This window comes from Vipera berus (assembly GCF_964194415.1).
Source record: "Vipera berus genome assembly, chromosome: 6".
Classification (NCBI taxonomy): Eukaryota; Metazoa; Chordata; class Lepidosauria; order Squamata; family Viperidae; genus Vipera; species Vipera berus.
In genome coordinates, this window is record NC_138208.1 from 49081163 (window position 1) to 49093957 (window position 12795).

Below are 12795 nucleotides of genomic sequence, written 5' to 3' on the forward strand. Positions count from 1 at the left end.
TGTGACATCTCATGCAATAAAATGCAACATATAGTTAATTAGAAAACACAACTGAAACAGGAAAGTCTACAATTATATTCTTTTACTTCATGCTACCCATTATATTTATAATGAACTTTAACAAAAACAAGGTTTTTGTTGGGGTTTGGACAATGTATTTTTTCAAAACCTCTGAGCTAAATGATGGCCAATATTTACTGAAAGCAAGAACAAAAGATATGAGTGTCAAAGAAAAACAGTAAGAGAAAATCATACAATGGCTAGTGTATGAAAGAAATTAAACCAAAGCAAGGCATAATGTGAAATCTTCAAACTTTTCTCAGTATAGGTAAAATTTCTGTTTTAGAAATAAGAAAAACATAAAACTAGAAAAAACAGAAATTGCTAATACTGTGCCTCAATTTTAAAAAAAAGCTTACACAACAACACAACAAACAATACAACAATTTTTTGGGACAAAGTATGTACTATCAACCTTGCTCTTTTGACAAAATGAAATGATGAAATACAAAGTGCAAAACACATAATTTATTTTGTTTCCTTACAATGTTGATAGTTTTGTCTGTTTTCATTAATTTCTGCCTGCCTGCTTTCTCCTGAACAAGAACAATTGAAGAGTTCATATAGCTGCATTTGCAGAAAAATTAGAAATGTTTCTATAAAATAATGTTTATAACTATAATGTGACTAAAGTACCGTATATACTTGAGTATAAGCCGAATTTTTCAGCCCACTTTTTGGGCTGAAAAACTCCACTTCGGCTTATACTCCAGTCAACAAAAAAAAAGAACTGTCCCTTCGTTCGGAACAGGCTGCTGAGAGAAGGGAGCGGCAGAGCCTTGCAGAGCTGGCGGCAGTCCAGCGTTGTTTCTCCCCCTCGTGCGTGCGTGTGTGTGTCAGACCCACGGGAATGGCTGGTAGGGAAGCGGCATTCCGGCATTCCCCCCCTTCCTGTGTGTCGAGCCCACAGGGCTTGACACACAGAGAAACGCAACTAGTCATTCCTGCGGGTCTGACACACACACACACACACACACACACGCCGCCGGGCTCGGCTCCTCGGCAGGAGGGGCAGCCCCGCCGCGCCCCCCTCCCCTCCCGGCCCGCAGCGCCGTGCCGCCGCCGCTTCCCCCCCATCGCTCGCTCGCCCGCTGCCTCGCCCGCTGCGCCCCGAACACACCGCCCGCCGCTTTCCCCCCCATCGCTCGCTCGCCCGCTGCGCCCCAACTCACCGCCTGCCGCTTTCCCCCCATCGCTCGCTCGCCCGCTGCGCCCCAACTCACCGCCCGCCGCTTTCCCCCCCATCGCTCGCTCGCCCGCTGCGCCCCGAACACACCGCCCGCCACTTTCCCCCCCATCGCTCGCTCGCCCGCTGCGCCCCAACTCACCGCCCGCCGCTTTCCCCCATCGCTCGCTCGCCCGCTGCGCCCCAACTCACCGCCCGCCGCTTTCCCCCCCATCGCTCGCTCGCCCGCTGCGCCCCAACTCACCGCCCGCCGCTTTCCCCCCATCGCTCGCTCGCCCGCTGCGCCCCAACTCACCGCCCGCCGCTTTCCCCCCATCGCTCGCTCGCCCGCTGCGCCCCAACTCACCGCCCGCCGCTTTCCCCCCATCGCTCGCTCGCTGCGCCCCGAACACACCGCCCGCCGCTTTCCCCCCATCGCTCGCTCGCCCGCTGCGCCCCAACTCACCACCCGCCGCTTTCCCCCCATCGCTCGCTCGTCCGCTGCGCCCCGAACACACCGCCGCCGCCGCTTTCCCCATCGCTCGCTCGCCCGCTGCGCCCCGAACACACCACCGCTTCCCCCCCTATCGCTCGCTCGCCCGCTGCGCCCCAACTCACCGCCCGCCGCTTTCCCCCCCATCGCTCGCTTGCGGCAGAGGCTTGTGGAGCACGGATCCACCCTCCGCCGGCATGCAGGCAAATCCTGCTAAAGGGCTTTTCCCCCCCCCACTGGATCCGCGCTCCGCAAGCCTCTGCCGGCGGCAGGGCGCGGATCCAGCCGGCGGCAGAGGCTTGTGGAGCACGGATCCACCCTCCGCCGGCATGCAGGCAAATCCTGCTAAAGGGCTTTTCCCCGCCACTGGATCCGCGCTCCGCAAGCCTCTGCCGGCGGCAGGGCGCGGATCCAGCCGGCGGCAGAGGCTTGTGGAGCACGGATCCACCCTCCGCCGGCATGCAGGCAAATCCTGCTAAAGGGCTTTTCCCCCCCACTGGATCCGCGCTCCGCAAGCCTCTGCCGGCGGCAGGGCGCGGATCCAGCCGGCGGCAGAGGCTTGTGGAGCACGGATCCACCCTCCGCCGGCATGCAGGCAAATCCTGCTAAAGGGCTTTTCCCCCCCACTGGATCCGCGCTCCGCAAGCCTCTGCCGCCGGCTGGATCCGCGCTCCGTAAGCCTCTGCCGCTGGCGGAGGCTGGAACCGCCGGCGGCAGAGGCTTGCGGCAGAGGCTTGTGGAGCATGGATCCAGCCTCCGCCGGCGGCAGAGGCTTGTGGAGCACGGATCCAGCCGCTGGTGACAGAGGCTCGATCCGCCGTTCTGCAAGCCTCCGCCGCCGGTTAATACCCTGTATTCAGCTCTGGGAAGTGGGGGGAAGGGGGAGAGAGGGGGAGTTTGGGAGGAGGGGAGGGGGAGCTCCACGGTGCAAAAATAAAGCCCTGCCGCTCTTCGCGTTGCTTGCCCGACTGGCTGTCACGGGACCGCACGGATCGCCTCGCTCCCACCGGCAGCTGATTCCTTCGAGTTTGGTCTCGAGCGATTTTGCATTTTCTCCAGTGCTGAAAGCCACTCGGCGGATCCCAGCCTCGGCTTATACTTGAGTCAAGAACTTTTCCCAGTTTTTGGGGGTAAAATTAGGGGTCTCGGCTTATACTCGAGTCGGCTTATACTCAAGTATATACGGTATATATTCAAGTCGAATTACCTGTCCTGCCTCAACAATAGCAACCACTCCCCTGAAAACAAGTTTTCCCATTGCTTCTTTCTCTTTGCTTGGAAATTTTACAATGCAAAATACAATCTACTTATTTATCTAATTCATTCTTACATGAAAATAAGACTAATTGAAGATATACTTTCAGACCAAACGTGTTGTATCAGACAACTATAGATCTGACAATAACAATAATTAAAATCTTGATGATTTATGTATGATAAACTACTGTTATCAGATTTCACTAAACGTTTTGCTTACCACTAATAGAACATTTTATAATCCCCTGAAGATTATTATCCTACAAGGCAAATGTCTGTTAGAGCATAATAATATTAAATTAGATGGATTTATATATAATTTTTTGATTGAGCATATTTTTCTTTAAAGCTTTTGATAGCATTACAATACACATATAATTTCATATTATATAATAAAGAAATCCAAATATGAAAATACATACCTTGAATGACTATCACTCTGAAAAATGAAGAAATAAAGTAAGTTTAGTATATTACATTTATATTTAATGAGAAAACATTCACAGAGTGAACACAATTCTAAAACCAGTTGACAAAAAATATAGATCTACTGAACATATACCATTTAAATAAGATTAACAGCAAGGACTGTTTGAACAGTGGAAGAAAGTCTCCAGGATGCCCAATGATATCTTTTTACTTAAAAAAATAATATAATAAAATACTTCTTGGGTCAAGGCAAAGCACTTTTTTCAGTTTTCCAATCTAAAGTTAGTTTGTCATATAGCTCAGAAAGTTATTATTTAAAGTACCTAGGCCCAAAGTATCCTTAAAATGTAGAACTCTAGTTAATTTGATTTTTTTCTCATGATGGTGCATATTGTAGTACTGAATAGCAATAGACAGGACACATGCCTGGCAGATCCCAGTGCAGACAGGGAAGACCTTTGACAATTCACCTTTGATGTAAGTTACTGTTCTGTTGTGAGCTACATGATCTTTTATGGCCAATGCTTTCCAAAACTGGTTTGATACATACTGTCAAAAGAAGCCATAAGATCAGTAACTACTATGATGAGTAATTTGCCACATCAGATCATTCTTCCACAATTTGTAGTATCAAGTATCTGGTCATAGGAAGCCTGGTTTTGATGGAAACCAGCCCATCTGTTGTTTTTTTGTATTTGAAGATGAATTACTGGCATGGATAGCAATAGCAATAGCACTTAAACTTATATACTGCTTCACAGTGCTTTACAGCCCTCTCTAAGCAGTTTATAGAATCAGCATATTGCCCCCAATAACCTGGGTCCTCATTTTACCAACCCTGAAAGAATGGAAGGCTGAGTCAACCCTGAGCTGGCAAGACTCAAAACGGCTAAACCTCTGGCAGCTGGCAGTCAGCAGAAGTAACCTGCAGTACTGCATTCTAACCACTGCGCCATCAAGGCTTATATCTTACTAAAGACTAAGGGTAGATTAATTCCATGGTAGGTTTTTCATTTATGCTGTCTCCTTTTTTTAAAGATGGGGATTATGATGGCTTGCTTCCATGTGTTGGCTCTAATGCCCAAATCAACTGAATTAGAAAATACAGTTGCCATAGCAAAGTGTCATCTCCTGAATTAGTATTATTATTATAAGATTTTTATCCTGCCTTTTAAAAATACGTATTTTGATCAATTCAACATTTTTATTTATCAAATAAATAATACCTAATTACATAAGTTTGTGGTTTTAATTCAAATTTTATTTTAGATTTTTTTGATGCTTTGGTATATTTCTAGTATGTCCAGAAATACCACATGCCGTGATAACTATGAGAGTTATGATAATAAGCACTTCTACTATGATGATATAGATCCGTTGACTGGAACGAAGAGGCATATGCAATATGTTTTGAATTTGAACTATCCATATTTCAGAGCCATCTCCATGTTCAAAGTGCTTTGAACATGAAATAATTACACTTTTATGTTTTAAACTATTTAAACTAAAATATTCTTCCAAGGCTTAAATTATTCTTTGGCATTCAAAATTGGGGAGTCTCAATTCTGAAATGGGATATTTTCAATTTCAAGTGATTCATTTCAGAACATTTTGTGCATCCCTAAAACCTCTTCACAATCTGTTCTAAGACATTATAATTCTGGTCCAGATGGTATGATAAGGATTGCCAACAAAAGGAAACGGGATAAAAGTAAGTGAATTATGTCTTTTTTTAAAGGGACAACTCTCCTGGGCCTCATATGGGAAAAAAATGATATTTCCTGATTTAACTCTTATCCCAAGAAAGTTAATCAGATAATCACATTTGACTATACTGTTGACAAAATACTGTAGAGCTAGACATTTGGTTGTCTGATATATTTGTTTAATTATCTTTTCTAATTTATAGGATATAGAATAAAAATATTTGACTTCAGTTAACTCATTATCCATAATAAAGTTAGATTAAAAATTAATTAACCAATTATTCATAATAAATTATTCATAATAGTTAGAATTTAAAAAAGAAACAGAATATACAGTCCTCGACTTAAGATCACAATTGAGCTGAAAATTTCTTTTGCTAAGTGAGTTTTGCCCTATTTTACAACTTTTCTTGCCACAGTTGTTAAGTAAATCATTGCAATTTTTAAATTAATAACATGGTTAAGTGAATCTGGATTGCCCATTGACTTTGTCAGGTCACGAAAGGTGATCACATGACCCCAGGATACTATAAATGTCATAAATATGAGTAAGTTGCCAAGCGTGTGAATTTTGAGCACACGACCCTGGTGTTGCTGCAGTGGCTGCAAATGTGAAAAACAGTTATAAGTCACCTTTTTCAGTGTCTTTGTAACTTTTAACAGTCACTAAGCAAACTGTTATAAACCGAGGACCACCTTATTTGCAGCGCAACATAATACAGCTTTGTCTATTCTGTTCATATACTGCAGTGGTGTCAAACTCAATTTCATTGAGGGCCGCATCAGCATTGCGGTTGCCCTCAAGGGGCCGGGTGGGTGTGGCCAGGGTGGGCATGGCCTACTGGGTGGGCGTGGCTAGAGTGCGTATGGCCTACTGGGTGGGCATGGCCACCTCTACATCGTTCGCATCAAGGGTGCCTATGGGGGCCTGGGCAGGAGTGGGACAGATCTGAGGGTCTCTGGCAGGAGGAGGGTCTCTGGGCCAGGGCCAAGGCAGTGGGGGCCGTTCCCTCACTGTTTCCAGGATGGCTTTGCGGGCCGCATGAAACCACTTCGCGGGCCGGATCTGGCCCCCCGGGCCTTGTGTTTGACATGTCTGATATACTGGTTTGGTAAGAATGCAGGAGGCACACTTTTATTTGATAACACTTTAGTAAAAATACAGGATTTTATATTTTATGTAAGGAGAATAAAAATTACCTGTGCTTCTTTTTTATTTGTTCCTTCTTCTGAATCAGACAAGTGTTCTTGTTCATTTTCATCACTCTTAACAGAGAAAATTCACTGAGATTAATTCACATTTTATCTGAAAAGTAGAGGATACTGAAGTGGCCTGTTCTAACCATATTTGTAGCTTGACACTTTTTCTAATACATTTTCTTTCTGCAAAAAGTTTAAAATTTGTCTCTTTTCTTGCTTGTAAGACAATTTTCAGTACAATTTGCAACCTTTTTAAAAATCTACATTACATTTTATGTACAAGTTGTGGGTGTGTTAGCAATATTCTATATTTGCCATCTCGCTTTCTTACAGGTTATATTAGTTAATTTAATTATTTATCCTCATTATTGTAATATTTGACATGATTTATTTTATCAGGCATATAATCCATAATTTTAACTCATTTTAATAAAATATACAAATTCACTATTCAGTGAATTATTACTCAGATTTCATTAACAATGGAATGTTCTATGTTGATTGTTAGCAGAATGGACATTTCTGCATGAATAGATTTAATATTCCATGCAGTTTTCAATGTGTCATTCAAATCTGGTTCAGACTGTTGGAAGACTCTCCAGAGCAGATATTTGAGGCATAAGGAAAACACAGCTGAGAAAATTATGTCATGTGAATGTAGCATTTGATAGAACTCATGATAAATGTATATAAATGTTAAGGTGATCCAAACTCATATTTAGAATGTTTGTTAATCCATTAATACCTAAGCAGCTCAGTTTTGTCCAAAAAACCTTCCTCAACTGAGCTTTTTCTACTGCACATAAATTTACTATACTATATATAATTGATAATGAAAATAAATATATCTTCTGCCTCTCTAAGCTTCAGTCCTATAATTTGCAACAATTCACCCTTATCACATTACATTACAACTAATACTACATCTTTTAGAATAACTTTTTTATATTGTTAAACAATGTTTTAAAGTCACACTTATTTAAGGCAATAGCTACCAACCAAATTAAATGTATAAGTTAAGGATTACTCATATAAGAACTATCACTTGCAAGTAGATGGATCATCAATAGTTAAAACTACTGTGCAGATGTGGAATTGATCACTGGATATAATATTACTCTGAATATGGACATCACAACAAAATGCACATTACATACAATATCTCATGTTGTAACGTTTACTAGAAAACATCTAAGTCTTCTAAATTGTTTCAAAATGCATATTTAGGGATAAGCTTAATGTAATCTCACATCTTGAGTCCAAAAGGAAACTCCTGTTGATCTTCGTTTTTCTCTTGGCCGCCGTCTTTCTCTTATCGATTTTGTTTGTGATTTATCTTCTTCCTTTTCTTCTTCCTTCTTGTCTGTTTCTGCATAAGTAGTAAATGTTAATGATTTAAACATGTTCTGAAAGCATTCTAACACATAACTTCTATTGCAGTTCCTGAAACCAAGACACCATCCTATTTTATGAAAGAATACTTAAATGTTTTTGATAAAATATATAGTTTTTGACACCCCATTATTCTCATTATTTATAATTCTTCATTTTAGCCAATTCTATCTTCACCTCAATGTAATAATGTATATTTTTAATCTTGGAAATCAAAGTCTAACATATTTGCATACATCATGACATTTACAAACACAAATTCATTAAAGCATCCAGAGCACACTTATTTAGATAAGTATTTGTTTAGCCAGAAGCATCAAGATTTAGCGTGCAACAGACTCTTTGGAGAAAGATTTGCATTTAAGCTAGTTAGATCTGCTTTCTTTTCTATGCACTTTTCACAAAATAATAAAGATCCATTGGTAAAAATAAATTTAAGATAATAACAAAATCAAATCTTAACTTTCAAACTGATTGTTCAGCTTCAAAATGCTTTTATTAACTTGTACAATAATTATTAAGCATGGCTGCACAAAGCACATTACATTCCTTTGCCATCATGCATTTTATAAGTGTCTTTACCCTTGAATTAATTTAAGAAATAATAAACATCCAGGTACTTGTTTATTTCAGTGTTCCAGTCTTCAGGGCTGAAAAATGAATCTATGTTAAGGTGACACAATACTTAGCTTCAGCCACAATTTAAAATGCTTAAAAAAAAAGTTCCCACTACTAGCCTGAATTAAAATTTGAAGCCTATGGCAATTGATGGAAACTAGGAATAAATTTATATTTGATCTATTGGATGCAATTAAAAATATTTTAATGGAAAAAGTATCCTAGCTCGTAATGCTGCAAGATTTCTATATGCTTTATTAGTTATTCATTAACCTCTCTGATAATATTTTGGACAGTTGTTTTATTGGTAATGAAAAGAAAGCAAGAAAAAGAAATTGCAGAAAATTTACCTCTTTCATTTTCTTTTGCTGCACTTCTTGAGTAAGCAGAAGTTATACCTATAATGCTATTTGGTCTATTCAATTGACTTGAAGAATTAGAAGAAGTGGCTACTGAAGGAGCTGATGAAGCAATTGATGATGTAGTTCTATAACGATGATATGGCTTGTCAATAAAAAAAAAATCAACATCAGTTTTGAAATATCAGAATAGGCACATTTATCAAAATCATTCTCATACTGTTTTAGAAGCACCATAATATTTATTCACACATTTTAAAAATATAAAATACCTCCTCTAATGTTCGTGCATATCTTTGTCTGTAATCATCATCTTTAGTTTCAGATTCTTTCTTTTCCTCCTGTTTTTCTTTGTCTTGTTTTTCTTTTTCTTCTTTTTCTTTGTCTTCATTTTCTTGTTCTCTAGTTCGTGTAGTACGACTTCTACCAATTGTTTTTTCAGCTTCCTGGAGATCAGTTAATGTGACACCCTAGAAAAGAAGCATCCCTAATGTTAACTTATTGCCTTTATCCTATTTAATATATTTTGATTTTCAAGCACTATTATGAAGGGGTTTTTTTTAAATCAATAATTAGCGACATTTCAGGGATCTCTCTCTCTATCTGACATAAATACTAAAAACGTCTATATTGTAAAACAATTAAGAATATACATTTGTGAAATAATATTAGAATGCCATTAATAATTCAGGATATTCATATTTTAATATAATTCATAATTTTTATCATTTATATTAATCCTGCATGTCGTGCACAGTATATGTAGATAAATTCAAAGAAAGTCTGTAATGTGAATATGAATAATGTTATTTAATTAGAACGTCATGATTAGTTTTACATGGCTTTGTGTTTTACTTCATAAATATATTTTAATTCCCTTGTATTTACACTGCTCATGAAGTCCAGCAATCATAAAATACAAATCAGTTAAAAGAGAGATGTATGTCACTAACCTGATTTTCTGAGGGAAAACCCAAGGGAAGACAAGAAATTGGGTAGAAACTATAGAGGGGATCCCAATGAAAGAAGGAAATAGGCTATCCCCAGCAATAGGCTTAATAATATTTGATTAAGAAAATGGAGAGCCAGTTTGGTCTAATAGCTATGGTATCGGGCTAAAAACCCACTTTAGACACGAAAGCAAGTTCTGTGACTTTGGGCCAGTAACTTTCTCTCAGCCCAACTCTCTTCACAGGGTTATTGTTGTGGGGAAAAATAGGAGGAGGAAGGAGTATTAAATATGTTTGTCACCTTGAGTTATTTATAAATAATAATAATGGATTAAAAACAAACAAATAAATAAATCTGAAGTGAACGTAAGCTTTAAAGAGAAAAATATTCCTTGTCCCTGTAACTTTTCCCCCTCTTCCATAGCCAGCTTGCTGACTGGTAGGCAGAAAGAGGAGGTACATAAAACTTGCGAGACTTGGGTCTTGCTAGTAATCACTAATCTTTTCATGTAGAACAGGAGGCAAAGCTCCCATGCTCTGTCAAGGGCTTCTAATGGGGCGACCAAACGGTAACTTTCCCTCCTCTGCCTCATCTTCTAACTGTGTCTTAAGGCTTTCGGTGGCTATGTAGCCAGGAAGCCAATCTTCAAAAGTCACCATACAAAGCAAGCAAGTTTAATGAAAATATGGAAAATAAGCACATTTTCCTGCTAGTTTTAAAGAAAAGAATAATCAAATGAAAATCAGATCCTCTTCTCAATGGTACTCTTACCACAGGCTGCTGGAAAGAAAAGTAATTAACAGCTAAAAGAACATAATACAAAATACTGCAAAAAAGGAGCGCAGGTAGTATATGAAATCAAGTGTTTTAAAATACGATTAGAACTATTTATGCTAGCTATTCCCTCCTGCTCTAAATTTCATTATGGAGGGGTTTTTTAAAAAAATCACAGCCAATTTCATCATCTTTCAATTCTTTTATTTTACAAAGGTATCCTTTTCTGTAATTGGGTAAAATCTCAGCAACTATTCCTTGAATGTGGCTACTGAAACTACGGCCAAGTTTAGAAGAAAAATGATAAAATTTTGTTAAAATAAAAATGTGATTAATATGGTAAGACAAATACACTAGGGGAGAATAAATGTAGCTCAGACGAACTGTGGAGTCCTTGATGCTTTCTGAGCTTGTTTGCTTGCTTGCAGACTTTTTGTGATCTGTTTAGATCAGGGATCCTCAACCTCCTGTCCGTGGACCGGTACCAGGCCGTGGCATGCCAGCAACCGGGCTGCACAAACAAGGAAAGCCTCATCCGTGAGATGCAGGCAACACACAAAACCACACACCCTCCAGTCCATGGAAAAATCTCTCTCCATGGAACTGATCCCTGGTGCCCAAAAGGTTGGGGACCTCTGGTCTAGATAGTATCTTCAGTGCTATGCAGCGCAATGAACATATCTATTCCGATATGAAATGCCTGTGGGCAAACAACTACCAACAGAGCACTAAGGACTCCACAAACAGCACATTTCTAGATCACTATAAAATGTCATCACTTCTTTATATATCATATATTCTGGCAGAATGTAAAAAATACAAAGCACCCAGTACCACCATTTTGTGAGATGGTTATAAGATACCAAAGATTGATGTACCTGTGTGGATCTTCTGGACTGCCTCGCTTGTCTTGATCTAGCTTTTCTTTGGGATTCTGATTCTTCATCCCGAACTGGAGTGAGGTATGACCTGGAATGAAAGATCTGCTAGGTAATACTCAGTATAAAATAATTGAATTTTTGTCTCTCTCTCTCTCTCTCTCTCTCTCTCTCTCTCTCTCTCTCTCTCTCTCACACACACACACACACACACACACACACACACACACACACACAAACTTCCTTAAGATTCTTGATTAAATAATCTAAGGCTGAAAATGATTATGTTGAATTGCTAATTCTTGAACTTGAAACGACATTTGCATGATAAGTAGCCACACATGTTTAGGTCAACACACTATTTTTATCCCTAAGTACTATGAAAATAATTTACAAGAAGTCCTCAACTTACAACCACAATTGAGACCAGAATTTCTGTTGTTAAGCAAGGCAACTGTTAAGTGAGTCACATCCAATTTTACAATCTTTTTTTGAGATAGTTGTTAAATGAATCCCCTGCAGTTAATAATGGTTGTTAAGCAAACCATGCCCTCGTCACTTCTCGCCTGGATTACTGCAATGCTCTTTACATGGGGCTGCCCTTGAAGTGCACCTGGAGGCTTCAGCTGGTGCATGTTACACCACTCCTCCGCGAGCTGCATTGGCTTCCAGTTACCCTCCGGGTGCGATTCAAGGTGCTGGTAATAAGCTTTAAAGCCCTATATGGCTTAGGCCCGGGGTACTGTTGTGACTCAGGGCCAGCCTGTGGGTCCGACAGCCGGCTCCGATGTATCGGATGACTCAGATGAGGGGGAGGGAAACGAACCGGCTGATGATGGTTTGGAGGCTTTGCAGAGCCCTCAGCCGGGGACCTCTTCTCAGCTGCGTGAGCCCGAGAGTGCGGAGGAAGATGACCCACAGCTGGCCCTGTTCAAGGACGCCCGACGCAGGAGGCAGTCGAGCAGGAACAAACAAAGAAAGGCTGTGGGACTCCTCGGGAGGAGGCACAGGGAGACCACGCCCTGAGCTCTCTATAAAAGGAGTGTTTGGGGAGGGGCTGGTTGCTGAAAGCAACTTTTCCGCTTGAGAAGACAAGCTCTAGTGTTTTTGTTAACTGCGTAATTAAATCTTGGCAGATGCCTTTTAGCCTTGGACGCTCTCCAGTCTCTTCTTTCTGAATAGGGGTTTGCCTTACTACAAGGCCAGAAGAGGGCTGGTTCAGAACAGTTTGCTTTCAGCCACCCACCCCTTATTACTACGATGGAGCAGCTTCTTGCCGAGAATGCCCAGCTCACCCAGCAACTCACTTTGCTGGCAACTCAGGTGGCTCAACTGCAAGCTCAGGTACATGCTGCACCCCCACCCAGGAGGAAATGTCAGATAGCTATGCCGGATAAATTCGCTGGTACTCCAGAACTGTTTCCTGCCTTCTTGGGACAATGCCAGCTCTTTATCAGCGTGAGAGCAGCTGATTTCCCCACTGACCGAGATAAGGTGGGATTCGTGTTGAGCC

At 40.9% G+C, this 12795-nt stretch overlaps 1 protein-coding gene across 3 annotated transcripts in view; it reads right to left on the reverse strand.

Moving 5' to 3' along the window:
• PPP1R12A (protein phosphatase 1 regulatory subunit 12A) overlaps window positions 1–12795 on the reverse strand; it is a 124047-nt gene that overhangs the window by 16768 nt on the left and 94484 nt on the right. For all 3 annotated transcript variants that reach the window (XM_081331122.1, XM_081331121.1, XM_081331120.1), the window contains exons 14-19: window positions 11283–11373; window positions 8952–9149; window positions 8671–8824; window positions 7561–7679; window positions 6311–6376; window positions 3398–3414 (exon numbers count right to left, since the gene is read on the reverse strand). In XM_081331122.1, coding sequence (XP_081187248.1) covers window positions 3398–3414; window positions 6311–6376; window positions 7561–7679; window positions 8671–8824; window positions 8952–9149; window positions 11283–11373 — 645 coding nt within the window. The remainder of the gene's footprint in view (window positions 1–3397; window positions 3415–6310; window positions 6377–7560; window positions 7680–8670; window positions 8825–8951; window positions 9150–11282; window positions 11374–12795) is intronic.